Source organism: Crassostrea angulata, chromosome 6, assembly GCF_025612915.1.
Source record: "Crassostrea angulata isolate pt1a10 chromosome 6, ASM2561291v2, whole genome shotgun sequence".
NCBI lineage: Eukaryota > Metazoa > Mollusca > Bivalvia > Ostreida > Ostreidae > Magallana > Magallana angulata.
In genome coordinates, this window is record NC_069116.1 from 8,307,149 (window position 1) to 8,325,251 (window position 18,103).

The window sequence follows — 18,103 nt, forward strand, 5'->3', positions numbered from 1 at the left end:
TCGCGGACACGTACAAGTGATAAATTCACTTTCTGATTTTGAAAGACACTGATCATTGTTTTGATAAGATTTAGGTCTAACGACTGCTTTCCAAGACTGTCAAGAGGCGGATCAAACGTTCCATTAAATAAGCGCTCTGACTCGTATTCGGTCTCTGAACAGTCAATGTCTAGGGGTAAGTTCTGAGCTTTCTTACTAACTGCTTTGTTACATATATGTCTACATTTGCCGTTATTCTCGAAAGATCTGTTCTGATCAAAGGGAGCGGACTTATCGTCTGCTGTCAATAATGGCGGAGATCCGCGCATCAAGAAACTTGGTGTGAAAAATTTCACAAACCCATTAAAACCACTGGACAAGTTATGTAAAAATGATTCATTCGAAGCCATTGGCTTTAGTTTTTTTTCCTTTGTAACAAACTATACAAAACAAACAGTTAGCCTAAAACCAGAATCGATATCCCGCGGACGAAGCCCCCAAAAAATGTAACGGGCGGTTGCCCAATGTTATACAGTACTGTATATAGTCCCGAATTAAGCACAGGAATCGATTCTAGTTTTATAACCGTTTATTAAGATATTACAACAATACTTGCACAGCGTAACAATAACAGTGCTTACTGTTCAGATGTTTTCCACCCCACTCTCTCAAATCCTGCTTCTCAACAATATATGGAGAACATACAAACACCGTCGGGCTACCCCGGGCCGGGACGTACTGTGACGTCATATTTAACAAATGACGTTAATTATACAACGAATGCGACAACTTGATATACGTGAACAATATTACTATAATAACAATATGTACACTAATAAACATAAACATATGCTGAATAAATACAATTCAATTACTGAAATATTAATTAATTCACATAAAATAAAGAAGTCTACCGCCACACTTAATTATTTTTTCATCTATTTTACATTTATTGTGTTAAATGTTGGGATTTTAGTTTAGGAAATTTGTAACCATGCTTTCTTTCCCAAAAATGTATGTTATCGGATCTGTCAGCATGAACAGCAGGCATGGGTCGGAATTTTTCATTTCGCTGAATATCTTTTCCGTTTTTTCCGATCGTATTTGTTTCTTCCTAATATGTACGGAAACGAGGAGTTCCGAGTAGGATTTTTGACAACAAATTGTTAATTGATTTCTGCAATTTCGAGAAGGTATATCATAGTTTTAAACAAGCTTTCCATCTAAAGCTGAACCAAAGAAGCTAAAAAGGAAGATGGCTGAGAACGTCTTCTTATTCATTCCAAATATCGTGGGTATGTCTACAATTTAATCTCAACATAAAGAGGGAGTATCATTATTATAACACTTTATCTTGTGTATATATATATATATGTTTATGTACATAATCATAAAGAGGAGGATGAATTTATCGTGGTCATTCCATGGCCTCGGGATACTCAGGTACGGAGATTATGCAGTGTACATTTTTTAAGTCAATTAATGCGAGCTCTCTCTCTCTCTCTCTCTCCATCATACGGGAAATCGGTCGTTTAATTGTTTCTGAGTTCTGTATTACAGTACAAAAATGCCTCAATATATTTATTTAGCAAATTTTGCTTGATTACTCGACATTTATTATACCTCAGATTAAAGATGTTTACTCAATAAGATAAAAGACTAATATGTAAATGGTTTAACCATTGAGCTGAGCACAGTTTTTTAGCTGCAGGTCTATAGCCCCTGTCTGAAAAAATTCGGATGGATGACATGGGAGTTACGGTGCCACCCATTGAAAAAATTGTGTATATATTGCACACTAAAACATGTAAAGAGACGATTTCCTTAGTAAATTGAATGGAGAGTTGTTTTCATAGAATTTTCATAAAAACATGGTTAATCGGTCAAAAACTATAGTCTCTCCAAAGATACATGTATTTATGCATCGCATTTTGATGAATTTAAATAAAAATACCTGTGAAAGAAATGCAATTGATACCGATGAAAGGGAAAGTTTCCAAGATAACTCCATTCACACATTATCATTTTTCCCTCGTAAAAATTCACAGTAAAGAAAATAGATTAATTACTTACAGACTCTGAGATTTATAATGGGGAATGTTTACATCCATTCCGAATTCACTCGTGCAACATCACAATTTTTAGCTGTGTATTGAAACCTGATAAGTTAAAAGAGGTGTTTCAACTAAGAAATCTTGAAAAATTTTCATACTTTTGAATGAAGATCATTTTAACCCTGAGATATTTATGAATATTTAGTAATTAAGCAAAATGTGAATCAATGTTATCTTGGGACAGAGTAAATCACATGATTTAATTGTGTGTGCAATACACAATTTTTTCAGTGGGTGGCACTGTAGCTCCCAGGTTGTCCATTCAAATTTTTTCAGAGCGTGAGATACAAACCTGCAGCTTCAGATTTTTATGCTTTGAAATGCTGACAGTAGGATCCACCTGCCTTCTCAAATCATAAGCCAAAGTTGAACTAAACGTTGCGTGCTCAGTCTACATAACTGTAAAAGATCAGATCGTTGATGTAAATGATTTAATTTTCCATCTATTCATTTGATAAGACGTACATGTAACTATCCATATTTAAAAAGGGGCTTTTGGTGTATGTTTAGGGACATAATCCTTTGAAAGATAATTGTGCATACAGTAAAACTTGTTTAGTACGAACACGGATATAGCGAATTTTCAGATATAGCAAAGTTTTTTTGAGTCCCTGGTAAAATTCTTAACATATCTTTGCAAAATTTTACAGTTTTAACGATTTTTGGATATAACAAATTTACTGATATAGCAAACTGATTTTGAGTGACGTAGAGGTGAATAATAATGAAATTTAACACCTTTATAAAAATTTCTTTACAGTTTAAAAAGTTTGCACTACCATTTAACATGATAGTTTGAATGAATTTATTTTTATATAAATATAATTTTTTCAATTCACAATCCAAATATTAAAGGTATCAAAGTAATGATTTCTTTTTTAAAGCCTCAATTAGCAAAAATTATAGTCTGGTGAGAGAAAACATGTATATCCTGAATTCGCTATAGTTATTTTTACGAATTCGTTACACGGATATAACGAATTACAGATAAAATGAAGTAATTCCATTGGTCCCTAGGACTTCGCTATCACCAAATTTTACTGTTTAAGTTTATATATATACCTCTGTATACATACGGTATGTAGAAAAAACTTTTTGACATTTCTGTCCAAAACTGTTGACCCTTCAACCAGGGATATACCAGTATATACATAGTACCTGGTATATATGACCCTGCTTCAACTTACTGAAAGTATGATATATATACTTGTCAATACATGTAATACAAGTACCTTCAAAGTCATTTTTGTCTTAAAATTTTCCAAACAATGGCATGTGCATTGTTCATTTACATTTGATGATTTTATTTAGAGAAGCTACGGTACTTATAACTCTAAAATATAATGGAAACTTTAGTCTTAAAAGATAATACATGTATATGAATATAAATATGATGCATCAGCCTCCATTGATATTAACATTTTATACGACATTTAGAGTTGCCTGTTTATTGTAGATTATCTGCGAGTGATCACTGCTTTCGTTTCCTTCTACTACCTGCCCACAGACCCTTGGAGTGCCTCGTTCTGGTACTTACTGAGTGGGTTTCTAGATGCCATTGATGGACATCTTGCCAGGATGTTGGACCAAAGTAAGAATTCAGTTTGCATTGTATTTTTACCTGTATCCGTAATTTGAATTTTTGAATTATATCATGTACCGGTATTTCCTGTTGGCATCACTTTTAAATGAATTTTGACCAGCTTAATGGTAAAGATCTATCATGAAAACTATGGCAGAGATTCAGAGATTTGAAATGTTTATGATCAAAATCTTTTTTTAAGAGTTTATATGATTAGAGTTTTCATAATGTTGATGGCGAAACATATATTTTGGACAGGCAGCAAACTGGGTGGCATGTTGGATATGCTGATTGACCGCTGTGCCACCATGTGTTTGATGGCCGCCCTATGTCACTTCTACCCAAAGTACATGTTGTTCTTCCAGTTCAGTATGGCATTGGACATCACCAGTCACTGGTTCCATGTTCAAAGGTAGGAATGACATTGAATTTTACGCAGTTGAAATATGTACATTATGATACAATGTATCAGGAATCATTCCTAATATATCTACCATTATTTCTGGAAGTACATATGCCAGTAATAACATTAAGAGGAATATTTAGAACTAAATTCATATTTTAAATTACATATACAATTATTTATATACATTCCCACTTTTACAGCTCTCTGATGAAGGGTGGAGAAAGTCACAAAAAACTGGACCTGTCTGCCAATCCAGTTCTTAGACATTATTATCACAATAGAGTAAGTGAGAGGATAACTGACCCATCTAAAGACCACAGCTTCAGTAACTCAAGACTTGATGAGACAACCTTGTAAACTTTTAAAGGGTTACATGTATTCTAAAATCAAACTTTTCAAAACAAATGATATCATCTGCAAGTTACAATCTTTGCTATTTGTGGATCTCATAATACATGTAGTTAATAAGATAAGATCTTATATCCTTGCATGCTGACCGAGTTTACATGTGATTTCAATGTGATTTCAGATAATCCTCTTCATTATGTGTTCTGCCAATGAGCTGTTCTTCTGTATGCTGTACCTGACATACTTCACTCCAGGGCCCACATGTGAGTATTTGTTACCCCCCCCCCCCCCCCCCCACACACACACACATGAAATACTACAGACACAACCCAAAAACATCTGAATATGTAAACTTACATAATTAACAAAGTCAACATTTTTTTTAAGTAATCATAGATTAGCACATATGGAGTCAAGCTTGTAGATGAAATTTAAAATTGATTTAATCATACATTGATTTGTGGAAATTAAGCAGCATGGAAAGGTCTAATATGTATATGGTTTAAATAAAGTATATTGGATAAGTCAAGAGCAATAGTAAAACATGGATTCAGTGAACACGGGTATAACTATACAAAACAAAAACTGGAAACCAACACACTAAGGTTGATATTGAAGAAGATTTCCCATGCATGGAAAGCAAGCAGTAATCAACAGGGTCTGAATTTGAACTTGTAAACATTAAGACCCCACCAAATCTTTGTGCAAATGCATCAGTACATTTGTTTTGTTTACTGATTTGACCAGAAACATCATCATCAGAGCCAAAATGAAGAGAAGTTTAATTCTGATAAAAAAAAAAGAGAAACCTTGTAAAGTTCAATCTATTACATAAAACATCACAAGGTTTTAAGTATTTGTATTCTTTTCTACTTTGTGTGAAAGATATACTAAACCATTGATTGCTCTGAAACTGTGTTATTTTTCAGTTCTAGGAGTTGGGATTTTCCAGGCTATTCTCTATGTCAGTGCTCCATTATCCTTCATCAAGGCAGGAATCAGTGTCCTCCAGCTCATCGCTGCCTGCAATAACATCGCTGTCATTGATCAGAGTGACAGAGAGGCTAGGAAGGCCAAGTAAAAGAGATTAATCGGCCATTGATTGGAGAGAAAGTGATCGTAAGGAGAAAACTCTGCAGCATTGAACAGCTTGAAGCAATCCTAGAGATTACAGACAGTAATACTGTCCTGTATTTTACTTGTTTGTTGTTTTGTCTTTTTATATCTTATATTTTTTTAAATGTTGATACTATTTAAGTATTTTAGGTGAGAAAGATTTTATTTTGAATTTGTGAAATCCTGTCATATACATATTAGAGTATTTCATACTTGATTTGGATTCTGTCATCATTAAAATTATTTATTGATATATAATAGACTTTGATAAACAAACAGGCAGACACTGATTTGAATGATGTTGATTATTTTACATTTAATGTATGCTAGAAATTCTCAATAAACTGATAAAAATTGCAGATACAGTGTCTATGTATACACAGATTATTATGGTGTGTAAAAAAATTAAGATCAAATTAAAGTAAGATGCAATGAACAATTTTTTTTTTCCTGTACACTATTTGATAAAAAGCAGTCTTCCTCTAGTGTACCTTTAAAGTACCAAATAACACTGTTTGTTTTTATGTTTAGCTTTATCTTGGTATACAGGATGTGTCTGTGGGCCCAAATGACTAATGTATACAGGGTTGTTTTGCTCCATGTTTTCCCCCTTCTACCCTCTCAGACAGTTTTGCCCTGGCTTGAATTTGTTCATACACAGTTAAATATAGATACCAGGTACTCTTTCTAATAAATCAGTTACTATAAATTGTTTTGAATTTGCTCAGACTTTAGTTTCGCCTGCTAACAACCAGGCCAAAAGGGGTGAAAATAAAATGGGGCGAATATTTCCCTGTGTACAGTAATACTGCAAACAGTAAAGGTTGATAGAAAAACTCAGAAAAATATAATTGTTTTACTTTGAAAGTATTACAGTGTGGTGTTCAGATACATGAAATAAAATATATTGGAGCATTTCACAAAAAGGGGACAAACTGCTCAAACCATTCCAAATGAGGATAAAGAAAATATAAACATTTAAATCAATTTTTTGGTGGAAAGCATTTAATGGGGGATTTTTGCTGGAATTCCAGCCAATAACTTTGTTCACTTTCAAAGAAAAATAGTACTTAACACATGTATGCTAATATGCTATGTAGTTTTTGTTAAAGTCATGGCTTTTGCTATATTCTGAATGATGTTACAGATTCGAGTAGTTAATGTGTTGTATTTTGTAGGTGCATTGTGCAATACAGTTGTAAATTTACAGAGTTTGTTTTATAAATCTAGGACTGAGAGTGGAACCTACATAAAGTACTGTTCTTGTCGTCTCCCTGAATGCATAAACACTTTATTACCAGCAGTTAATCATTTGTACAAGTTTTTGTATATTCTCTCTTATCAGATTGGGTGTTATCCTTGTACTAATCCAGAAACTTTCATCTGTGATGGTCAGATTGGTTCTAATACCAGTGCCAGACACCAGAGAGAGCACATTACTAGAGATTAAGGGGGGGGGCAGGGTTCATATCCCTGACTAGTCCGTCTTTATTTCAAATTCTCCAAACCAATTGCATTTGATGCCGTGACCAACCCTTTGAACTGACAGGTTTACTCCTGCCAGGGAGAAGGGCCTGGAGATGGTGATCTTTAATGGTGAAGATCATTTAAGGGAGGAGGAATGTAATGGTCAGACCAGCTTAAGTACAGTGCCAGATGGACTAGAGATTCAGGGGGCCAGGGTTCAAATCCTGGTCTGGTCCTTCATTTTTTCTCCCAACCTGTTACAAATCTTTGAACATTGAGGCACATTAATGAATAAATTCAGCTAACAAACCAGTGAGGCGAATATGTGTATGTCAGATACAAAGCTGTATTCAATATATTGACTGTTACCTAGTTGTTAAATTCTATAGTTTTTAAAAGACAACATTACAAAAAGTAAAATGGTTTTATCAAATTAATGCCCAAGTTTATTTCATGCAATTAGTTAAAAAGAAAACATCAGGATGCTTTGAACTCCTTTATATATGTCTTTAGTAGTGTCCTTAAAGAGGCAATCCTGTTTTTGTTCAGTCCGTTATCCAGGAAGGGTACCCAAAACAAAACCTGACAAAATTGTAAAATGAATATTAAAGGGATTAATTGTAATTGAATTATTGTCACAGTATTGATAAACTTAAAAGTTCAAATTGTACTTACACAATTAACAATACTAGTGAAAGGGATAAAAAGTGGAAACAGGCCAGATGAAAAGGAGCATGCCTGTAAAATGCAAACAAAAAATAGGCCAGAATAAAATGAAGACCTCTATCTGGTAGTTCATGTGTACAATATTTTAATATTTTTTTGTTTAATGAAGTCCATTGTCTTACTTCAACTGTGTCCTTGTGGACTGTGAATTCCATCACATCTAACCACTCAGCCCAGGTGAAGACAAAAATCCTCAGGAAAGTTGAGTCTTGGCTTACCTGTAATGTAAATTCTGATAAACTGTCGTGTTACACCCTAGACATCAAATCTTAATAATGAAAAACTTAGTGTTATTTGACAAAGTGAAAAATTGACAAAACCTTTTGTGCAATTTGTGATGGGTTGTTATTTTATATAATGTGTGTTTTTATCGGGTCCACTTCTCTAAAGTGAATATACCTCACACCTTGACTTGCTAATAGAAAACACAAGTTGTTTGGTTAGCAGATGATTTTCAAACAAACCTTATGAATATCATAGACAGTGCCTTTTTTGTCTTCATTCTGTAATAATTCTAGAGAGTTTATTATGGTTTTCAAGATTTCTGCATTCTCTTTCTCATGCACCCACCTAAAATTGGAGATTTCAATACAGCATTACAAATTGATCGACTAGGTATGAAAACTATATATGAATCGTGTGTTTTATATATGAAACCTACACTTCTTTGTAGCTGTGAAGATTTTTTATGAAAGGGAGCCACATTGCAGGTCGGAGAATTGCTTGTACAGGTGACTGCAACAAAGAAGACAACGAAACCATTTTGACTGTTTTGGCCTTTACGAGATAACGTGCGTTTGTTTACAAGACACGCCCCCGTTTTGTTTACATTCTGCTTTGTTAGTTTCGTATAAATTTGAATTTGATATATCTGGCGTGCTTATTGACCTCTTGATTATATATTTCATAAAATAAATATTACAAGATTATTTGAAGGTACAATTTCTTATATTCATGGTTTTGAAAATAATTGCACGGGTTCAAATTCGAAACTATTTAGTTCACAATGGAGTAAGAAGAAACCAGGAGGACTGAACATCATATGACCACAATTGATTAATATGATTTTTTGCCTGTCTAAGTGTAAGTAGATAAAAGTATTTATTTAAGATGATATGGTCCATGATTTTTATGAAAAACAATTACTGGTGTCGCCCTTTCACAGTTGTGAGCTGACAGACAATCAGGCTGACAGATACTTTCGTACATTTACATGGACTCTACGCGATTAGGTGAAGAGTTAGTTTGCTTATTGACATGTAACATAAATTGTTGCTGATATCAGAGACCTTTATTGTAGTATACACGTCCCTTGTAACGGGTTCCATGTTTTCTTTATCTGCAATACATAGCCTATTACGTAAGTGTCAGTGACATGCACAGGATATGGCTTCAATAATTGATTTTCAATCCAGAATCAAATGGTGTTTTTACTTTCAGTGTGAATTAGATTTTAACTGCTATATTTTATCTTGCTGGATTTTAAGAAGCCATCGATTTAAGTAATGGTCTCTAATATTTTTCCAGTGCCTTTTTGGCACTGTAATAATGTTATGCAAGTTTGAAATAAAGGACAATCTGAAGCGCTAAGAGCACATGTACAGAAATACAGAATGCAGGCAATTTCACGCCAAGCAACCCATTTTATGTTGATTATCAGTACCAAATGTCCCCTGAGGTACCTTAAGAATATTTTTTAAAGGTTAGTGAAATTTCTGAAGTAAAATCTACCCTTTAGTTCTTCATTTTCTGTGTACTCTTAGTACTGGCATTCGACAAGTTCTCGCCAAGTACCATTTCTCGCCAGTGCATTTTTAGGTCATTTGAATATCAACACAAAAAATTATACATGAAAAGTCTTAAATTTGTCTGCTGAAAATGAGGACGAGAGTGGGGAAAATAAAACAGGGGCGAATATTTCCCAGTATGCAGTATATATTAACTACCAGTATATATACAACATATAAATTCAAATGAAATTATACACGAAAAGTCTTAAATTTATCTGCTGAAAACGAGGACGAAAGGGGGGAAATAAACAGGGGCGAATATTTCCCAGTATGCAGTATATATTAACTACCAGTATATACAACATATGAATTCAAATGAAATTAAATAATTTATTTCATAAAAATTGACACTTTTGCACAAAACAAGTTTCATTTTAGGATTGCCTTAGCACAACTCATCTATCATACAATTGTCTCTGTATGTTTAGACCTACCCATGTCAGTTTTTAACGAATAAAAAAATGACAAATTAGTCTGATATTGATATGTAACAACTATAAAGACATGATAATTGAAAACCAAATTATCAAATGAATGATGCATGGCAGGTCAGTGATGTAATGATTTAAAATATTTTATAAAAAAAGATATATGGGCAGTAATCATTGAGAAGTTGCTAATTTGGCTTTCTATGACATAATTCTGTTTTACAGAGCAACTCCCAGAATGAGTACAAACAAGAAATCTGCCAAGAAGGGCAGCCATCACTTTCATGTTGATGAGTCGGACCTTTTGTGTAAAAATGGCTGTGGTTTCTATGGTAACCCAGCATGGCAGGGGTTTTGTTCCAAGTGTTACAGAGAGGTTTACCAAGCGGCTAAGCAGGCCCAGGCTCAGCATGATGAACAACAGCACAGGTGAGAAAACAGCAAAGGTGTACATGCATGCAGGTGAGAAAATGGCTTTAGTGTATACTCTGTCCCAAGATATCCTCGCATCGCATTTTACTTTATAAATACCTCTTGAATTTTTTTTACGCACTCTATTGGAGACTCTACATGATTTGGAGGAATGTAATGTTCATTCACTCCACCACAATAATGCTTCCAGAGTTTCTAAAATTATGTGCATTTAGATACAAAGACTCAGTCAAGATTTAAGGTAAAATTTTCAAAAAGAAAACTGTAAAAAGAAGACTGGAGGGGACTCTTTTTAAATAAATCATGATTGATACGAAGTCGTGAAATCGTTGTTGTTAGGCTTTAGAAGTCAGCATCTATAATTAGACATGGATGTTGTGAGTCAGGTAGGACAAGGTTTAGAATAAAGGTGTCAAATCAATATAAGACATGTTATGTAGAGGGATGCAGGGAGACAGCTGGTCCAAAGGGTGACTCAGGGAAGTGACACGCAGTACTTTATAGGGAAAGCACAGCTCACATCTAGGGAGAGGGATGAGGAGATCCATTAAATATATATAATTATAGTCTTTATGATATCAATATCTTGAATATACTTGCATATTTTTGGGGTTTGCCGATGAAATTGTTTCTTGCTCTTCTCCAACATTCTTATTGATGTTATTCTTTGGGAGTTATAAAATTCAGTCATTGTTACCTATAAACTTATTTTAACTTGTAGATAAACACCTTACTAAGTAAGTTTATATAACTTCTTTTTGGATAGGAATTGTTAAGATTATGAGCAAGCTTTTAAAAAAAAAGTTAGTTTCATTTGAACAGATACACAATTGATAAACTATTGAATAACATAACCAGTTTGATTTTAAGCACCATTGCACAAGTTTATTATCACCAGTAATAGATTTACTCTAGCTATTGAATCCTATGAATAAGTAAATAACATTTGCTTAAAAGGGTAAAAATCAAGGCCCCATTTAAAACTTAAGAATTTTATTCATGATTAAAAGAATCCCACTACCTCTGAGAAAAATCAAATCTGCTGCATGGAGAAAGGTTGTTGAAAAAAGTATACTGCTGCTGCATGGAGAAAGGTTGTTGAAAAAAGTATACTGCTGTCATCATCAGGTGGTGTTAAGTTACACTTCCATGTCTGTAAGCTTGGCAATTGGATGTTATAGATTAGTCATTGAAGAACATACAATAAACTCCTAAGAAATTGACCCCCCTGAAGTACCATGTCTAGTATTACAGTGTCAGTAGGATGAGTAATGGAGGAGTAAGTGAGATTAATCAGAGGTCTTTGTACTGTGGAGGGGATTGATATTTCACTTGTCCCGAAATTCAAGTTTGCAACTTAGTATTGATTGCACGAGCACATCGTCAAATGTATTAACTCATGCTGACACGTTCTGTTTAGGGGGAGCAATAAGAGAGAATAGAGTATGGAGGTATTTTTAAAATACAGTAGACTATTGTTTATTATAGTTTCAATTGAGTATAGTTTATCATCATAATTACATACTTGCCAACTGACCCGATTTCGTCGGGTCACACCCGATTTTTCAACCCTTCACCCGATTATTTTTTATGACCCGGCGGGTCATGCTTTTCACCCGATTTTGAAAATCTCCCGATTTCCGGATTTGGTTCGTAAATTATGTTGCGCGTTTGACTTCCAGTTATGAACCCAAGCTGAGCTTGGATTTACGTAACGCGTAAACAATGCCGATGGCTATAATTAACAGACACATTAAGTGTAATTATTATCGTGAGTTGTTTTGACTAAGCGAAGGTTTAAATCATTAAGCGTGATGGCTTCCAATAAGAAAAGGTCTTCATCAGGGCCAGCGGAATCAAAACCAACAAAAAGAAAACGATATTTTTGTACCTATCAACATATCTGGGAAAATGAATTCCCATAGGTAAAACAAAGTAATCGAGTACAAAACGAGGATTTTGTGTTCTATGTAACGCACATTTGAATATTGGATTTTGTGCCCAAAATGATCTGCCTAAACATTCAAAAACCATAAGTCATGTATAGAATGCTTTTTAATACACAAAAGTGTTCCAAGTCACTTACAACTTTCAAGCCATCATTTACAGAGTTCAAAAGCAAGGTTAATGTAGCAGAAAATCTTTTTGCATTTTTTTTTAGCTGAACACAACCTACCATTTTCTGTGTCAGGTCACTTTACAAAATTCAAAATCAGCAACTGTTAGTTAAAATGCTTCTCTGCAATAAAGTATTACACATAAGTTTTAACACATATTTCTATTGTATATACCTATGAAATGCATGGTAAATATGTCGTGAATGTCGTTACGCGCTATGACCAGATTTTTTACTTTCAAAATCTGGTCATGACCAGATTTTCACATGTTGGAGGTTGGCAAGTATGTAATTAAAAAGAGAGTATATTGAAGTATCTTATTTGTTATAGGTAAGACCATTTAGAGTGTATATAAAGTTGCAAGCTTTATGCTGTATAGAATCTGAATACTCTTCTTTACAAATTATACAACATTTGATCACAGATTTGTAAAGAACTAAAATGAATTACAGATATTTAAACAAATTTGAGAAATCGTTGCAAAGTTCATAACTATAACTGTGTGTCCTTTCTGAAGTAATGACCTGATGCTGAGTAGTTTTGATGGTAACTTTGTTGTTGACAGGCCGATGGGGGAGACAGAAGAGGCCAGTACCCCCCTCTTCTCCAAGTTCACCGAGAAGAAATCGCTGCAGTTCAACAAAAGATCTCACACTGTCAAATCCATATTCAGGAAAACTCCAACAAAAGGTCAGTATGGGAAAAGGAATTAAATTTCAAAGTTAAAATGATTATGGATTTTGTTTTTGATAGTTGAGAAAACCAGAACTCCATTTTCTTCCATCTAGCAAAAAAAGTACAAAAGCACTGGATATATCACTTTGATTAATTTTAGATTGTTTTGTGAGATCACTCACTTTTAATGTTTCAAGGTTGGTTAATTGGTTAGATCAATAATAAAATCTGGTTAAAAAAGTCTTTATCAATGAATTTTCATCAGTGAAGTAAGTTACCAATAATAGATAAATGTTAGTCCTTATTTTTATAATCAATATTCAAATTAAACTTCACATTAGTAAAAATATACATATAGCAGGGCCCCTCAGATACTAAAACTTTGATATCATGCAGGCATAATTCACTTAATTTGATAGATAGTCATTCACCTGTGAAGTGGTGACAGATTGCATTCAAGAGTTGTCTTCCTTTGTTCTGTCAAAATTATATGTTTAGTAACAGCCTCGGTGTTTACAAACAAAGTCACATGACCCAGCACATGCCCAGAGCTTTGTGTCACCTGTCCAAGCCAGCAGTGATTGCATCATGACAGTACTCAGTGGTTGGCTGCCTACTTGTATTAGTGATAATTACACTATTTTACAGGAAATTTGAAAATAATTATTCCCTTTGTTACAAAATTGAGAGTGGCATGTGTCTAGTCTGTTTTGAGAGAGGTCATTATTGATTGGACATTATTGATGAATTGATAGTGGATATTTGGGCCAGTTGTGTTAGATATTTTACCAGTGCCAATGTGTAGCCATGACTTTGGAAAATGTATTTACACAACTCAATGTGAAATTGAAAGAGAACTTTGTGATGAGAATACATGATGATTTTGATGATGAATTTGTGGTTATTGATGTGAAAACAGTGAATGGGAAAGTTTGCTACAGGGGTAAGTTAAATGCTGGTTTCAAAATAAATTATCAATGGATCAGATATTTACTTGATTCATATTTTTAGAAGGAAAATATTAATAAACTTCTTTTAAACTACAGTTATTTAAAATGTTTCTCATATTAAAAGTACTTATTTCGGTAATCTGGAGAAGGATGTTTTTTTTGGTTTTTTTTTTTTTTTTTTAGAATTTTACATGTGTCTTAATATGTCTTAATTATTATTGCAAATCCCAAAATTACAACATTACTTAAATTAAATTTGTGTTTATAGACTTCCATTGTTTTAATGGGCTTTTCCACATTATATAAGTTTACGACTTCCTTTTATACAGTTTTGGTACATGAAATTGCAATGTTGGGTGATGCAATCTTTTTTTTCCTGGCATTGTCATTACTCTGCAAGGCTTGAACACCTAAGGCCAGAATTATACAACACTTAATGAAGGGAGAGAACTGGGTTAATGTGTCTGTGTATTGTTTATCTGAGTGATCAGTGGGTTACCTGCATTCCTAAGTGACTTATCTATGTCACAGTCCATATGTACTGGTACTGACCTTTAAACACATATTTCATGTACTAAGTACATACAGTACTTATTGGTTCCGATTTTTGTCAGGTAATTTTTTTTTAAATAAACACAAAGCTGGTTGATAGATAAACATTTTTGTGATTTAACCCTTTGAGTAAAACTTGACAATGACTATAGAATGGTATTAATTGACCTGTTACAAGTTAAGAGTGCCATATGCACCAAATTTTACAGATGTTGACTGCACTTGTTAGGTCTAAACCAGATCAAACTGATTTAAAAAATAAAACCTGTAATCAGATAATCCCCCTCTCCACACTGTCCAAAGATCAATGGCATGTGTTAGGGCATCCTTAATCTGTGTGACACAATCAAACAGGATTGTGCATTGCATTGCCAGGGGCAAAGAATAATTAAAAAGAAAAACTATTGTTATAATCAATCCTTTTTCTTTCCAAATTTTCTTTATGAAATGAATTTATTATGCATTCTTTTTATGATCTTGTAAGTCTTTTGAGAACCAATTAATTTAAGGATTTATATGCTTCAGCTGTAGAGGTGGTGACTAAGTAACTGCAATTACTGGTACTGATGTATAAATAATCAAATATGTAATTGAAGGGTCCAGGAAAATACAAACTGATACAAGTATAACTGGTTCCTTTTGGAAAAGTTGAATTTTAAACTTATCACTAAATACTTTCCCATTCAATTTTTTCGAAAGTTATATATATACTGTAGAATAATTGGTTTATGAAAGTTTTTCAATATTTTCCATAGCAAACTGCAAGACTAAAAGCTTTTCTATGAATTCCAGATTCCCCCATTCAGGAAAACACACCCCCTCGTAAAGAAATCAAACGTGTCAGCTTGGAAACCCAGCAGCTTGGAACAGAGTTTGCCGACTACCTGAAGTCTCTTCGCAAAAACGTGGCTGTTGATGTATCCAAGCACACCAAAGCCATAGTGGACAAACTGAGTCAGTATGCGGACGCTTCAGTGGAGGAACTGTCCGAGATGATTCAGGACTTCTACCAGAACATGTCTGATAGGATGAATTCACACAATACTTACAAAGGTTAGTGTGTGCCCATAACATATATATATATTTCAGGTTTCCAATGCTTATAGAATAATGAATAATCTACTATAAAGTATAAGACTAAAACATCATTCAAGTATGTCACTGGAAATTCGCTGAGACACTTGACTTAAGGAATCTCCAACCTCCTTCATAAGTCTTGATTAATAAAAAATAAGTTACAGTCATTATAGTGGGTCATTGTGTATGAGATGTTGACCTTTGACACCCACTTTGTAGGTCAGAGCCCAGAGATGTCGGAGAAGCTGTTAGACTACATAGAGAAGTATGTGATGGTACGAGTCTACTCCATGGTATTCTGTCAGAGTAATGAGGATGAGCAGAAGGACCTCCAGATCCAGGACCGTATTCGTGGGCTTCACTGGGTCACAGCTCAGCAGTTGGATACACCCATCAACGACAATGAGGATGAAGTACGGCAGCTCGTTGACCGTGCCATCACAGGTAGCTACATCGTACATCCAACACAAGCCTATGTTACAAGGTGTATAGTTGGCATCAGAACACAATCTTGTAGCAGATTTAAGAATGATAACATTTGCCAAGAAATATTTAAGTAGAGTTTACATGTATAAAGGAAATACATGTACCTTTAGTTAAGTGTCTGCAAACATGTACCGGTATATATAGAGTTTTACATTGTGAATTTCATATTTCAGAAATAATCGAGATGAACTCAAAGAAGTCTCCCCCAGACAAGTTGGACTGTGTCACCCGATGTTGTAAGAATATTTTTGAAATCCTCCGTCATTCCAAAACTGGACCAGCAAATGCAGACGATTTCCTACCAGCATTAATCTTCATTGTTCTGAAGGCCAACCCACCTTTGCTTCAGTCAAACATTCAGTACATTACAAGGTTTGCCAATCCAAGTCGGCTGATGAGTGGAGAAGCAGGATACTACTTCACAAACTTGGTAAGCTCAAAAATCCTATATCTTTTATTTTTTTTTGCGTAGAAAAAAATATTTGAATTTTTCAGTAATAGTTTTCTTTCAAAAAAAAGGGAGGAAAAAAAATTCATCAAGCAGATCTATATAATTGAAAAAACCCATAACACAAAAAAGAATTTATATACCAATATTTACATGAAGCTTTTTTCTTTTGAACAGTGCTGTGCTGTATCTTTCATTGAGGGAATCAATGCAGAGTCTTTAAATCTGACACAACAGGAGTACGATCGCTACATGTCAGGGGAGGCCATTCCTCCCCAGGCCGGACAAGACAATACATGTGAGGGTCTGCGCATCATGTGGGAGAACCTACGAACTCTGTCCGAGCTCCGACAACGACAGGAGAAAGTGATGGCCGACACGCTGCAGCTTCAGCAGGACATGATCGAGTTTAAAGACAGTTTCAGGCAGGAAGTGCAGGTTGTTCTAGAGAAGAATCCCTGGGCGTTGAGGCCGCGGAAAATGAAAATAGACATTGATGCAGATACAGAGAACATGACAAATCTTCCTACGCCGCTTCTTCCAGAGCCACTGATGCCAACAAAGGCACAGGCGGTGGTTGGACTGGGGGCCAGTGAGGAGGCAGCTCCCGCCTCCTCTGATGTCTCTGGCCAGGAGACATAACTCTCTCACACCTGCTAACTGGATCATGATTCATAGCATTTTTGTAACACAAGAATGTAAGGGATGAAACTTTGTATGAATGAAGGAGAAATTATTTATTTGTTTGAATTTGTTAAAAGCTATTTAAGCCAAATTGTGCTGCAGACCTAAAAAGGCCCCCTTTTTAGCAAAGCAAAAATCTGTAATGATGGTAAAGAGATAGTATATGTGTTGAACAAGTAAAATGAAACGGAAATATATGTAAAAGAGAAATTTAGATAGTAATGGGAGTGGCAGGGATAGTGCTTTAATCCACTGGTTTTCATTTGTATTTATTTTGTTATTTGTAAACATATTACTTATTTTTTATTTAATTTAATTTTAAAATGCAGTACGCAGTTACAGAATAATGGAGTTTTACATACGTATTGTGTTTTTTTTAAAGAGTGCACTGTGTGAAGCACTGTATGTGTGTAAATCAACAAATGGTGTATGTATGTGTATGTGCGTGTGATCTGTATGCTTAGTATTAGAATAATATCTGTTTACTTGTTATAATGAGAAGGACTCAATAAAAATAATAACAATTTTGGTCTTCTTTTTTTTCAAAGTATTTTATATGAAATAATTGTCAAACTTTCCAGTGATCGTAAAAGGCCAAATTCTTATTAACGTGTTTTATAATTGTTGGTGAAAATCTTAATATTTGCTCCCAATAGGTACATATACTCACATTTCGTATATATAAATTGGCTTTTGCCATCAGTTAAGGGAGCAACTCTTAGCTGA

The 18,103-nt window shown here is 34.3% G+C and overlaps 3 protein-coding genes across 4 annotated transcripts in view; 2 read left to right on the top strand and 1 right to left on the bottom strand.

The window, feature by feature from the left end:
• Window positions 1–6,752, top strand: part of LOC128189274 (CDP-diacylglycerol--inositol 3-phosphatidyltransferase-like) — a 33,775-nt gene extending 27,023 nt beyond the window's left edge. Inside the window, exons 2-7 of the mRNA XM_052860829.1 lie at window positions 1,148–1,274; window positions 3,550–3,684; window positions 3,934–4,087; window positions 4,282–4,363; window positions 4,611–4,692; window positions 5,359–6,752. Of these exons, the coding sequence (XP_052716789.1) occupies window positions 1,235–1,274; window positions 3,550–3,684; window positions 3,934–4,087; window positions 4,282–4,363; window positions 4,611–4,692; window positions 5,359–5,510 (645 nt within the window). The 5' untranslated portion in view covers window positions 1,148–1,234 and the 3' untranslated portion in view covers window positions 5,511–6,752. The remainder of the gene's footprint in view (window positions 1–1,147; window positions 1,275–3,549; window positions 3,685–3,933; window positions 4,088–4,281; window positions 4,364–4,610; window positions 4,693–5,358) is intronic.
• An 89-nt stretch (window positions 6,753–6,841) lies between these two features.
• Window positions 6,842–8,608, bottom strand: LOC128189275 (uncharacterized). The gene is made up of 5 exons (XM_052860830.1): window positions 8,400–8,608; window positions 8,203–8,308; window positions 7,861–7,956; window positions 7,688–7,750; window positions 6,842–7,594 (listed from the first exon to the last, which is right to left on the bottom strand). The coding sequence occupies exons 1-5, from the start codon at window positions 8,498–8,500 to the stop codon at window positions 7,490–7,492; spliced, it is 471 nt and encodes a 156-aa protein (XP_052716790.1). The 5' UTR covers window positions 8,501–8,608; the 3' UTR covers window positions 6,842–7,489.
• Window positions 8,609–8,718: 110 nt separating this feature from the next.
• On the top strand, window positions 8,719–17,902 carry LOC128189273 (rab5 GDP/GTP exchange factor-like). Of its 2 annotated transcripts, XM_052860826.1 has the most exons (7): window positions 8,719–8,821; window positions 10,182–10,385; window positions 13,071–13,195; window positions 15,475–15,735; window positions 15,979–16,203; window positions 16,419–16,675; window positions 16,871–17,902. In XM_052860826.1, the coding sequence occupies exons 2-7, from the start codon at window positions 10,195–10,197 to the stop codon at window positions 17,333–17,335; spliced, it is 1,524 nt and encodes a 507-aa protein (XP_052716786.1). In that variant the 5' UTR covers window positions 8,719–8,821; window positions 10,182–10,194; the 3' UTR covers window positions 17,336–17,902. The 2 variants fall into 2 exon arrangements, with proteins under 2 accessions (XP_052716786.1, XP_052716787.1); XM_052860827.1 differs by lacking the exons at window positions 8,719–8,821; window positions 10,182–10,385; window positions 13,071–13,195 and adding an exon at window positions 13,705–14,123.
• The last annotated feature ends 201 nt before the right edge of the window (window positions 17,903–18,103 follow it).

Excerpts from the sequence above, each read along its gene's own strand:
- LOC128189275 (XM_052860830.1), bottom strand. The coding sequence starts at position 8,500 with ATGGTTTCGTTGTCTTCTTTGTTGCAGTCACCTGTACAAGCAATTCTC. Across the intron at positions 7,751-7,860 it reads TCCACAAGGACACAGTTGAA|GCATGCTCCTTTTCATCTGG; the intron begins GTAAGACAATGG and ends TGCATTTTACAG. Across the intron at positions 7,595-7,687 it reads TCACTAGTATTGTTAATTGT|GTTTTGTTTTGGGTACCCTT; the intron begins GTAAGTACAATT and ends CAATTTTGTCAG.
- LOC128189273 (XM_052860826.1), top strand. The coding sequence starts at position 10,195 with ATGAGTACAAACAAGAAATCTGCCAAGAAGGGCAGCCATCACTTTCAT. Across the intron at positions 15,736-15,978 it reads TTCACACAATACTTACAAAG|GTCAGAGCCCAGAGATGTCG; the intron begins GTTAGTGTGTGC and ends CCCACTTTGTAG. Across the intron at positions 16,676-16,870 it reads GATACTACTTCACAAACTTG|TGCTGTGCTGTATCTTTCAT; the intron begins GTAAGCTCAAAA and ends TCTTTTGAACAG.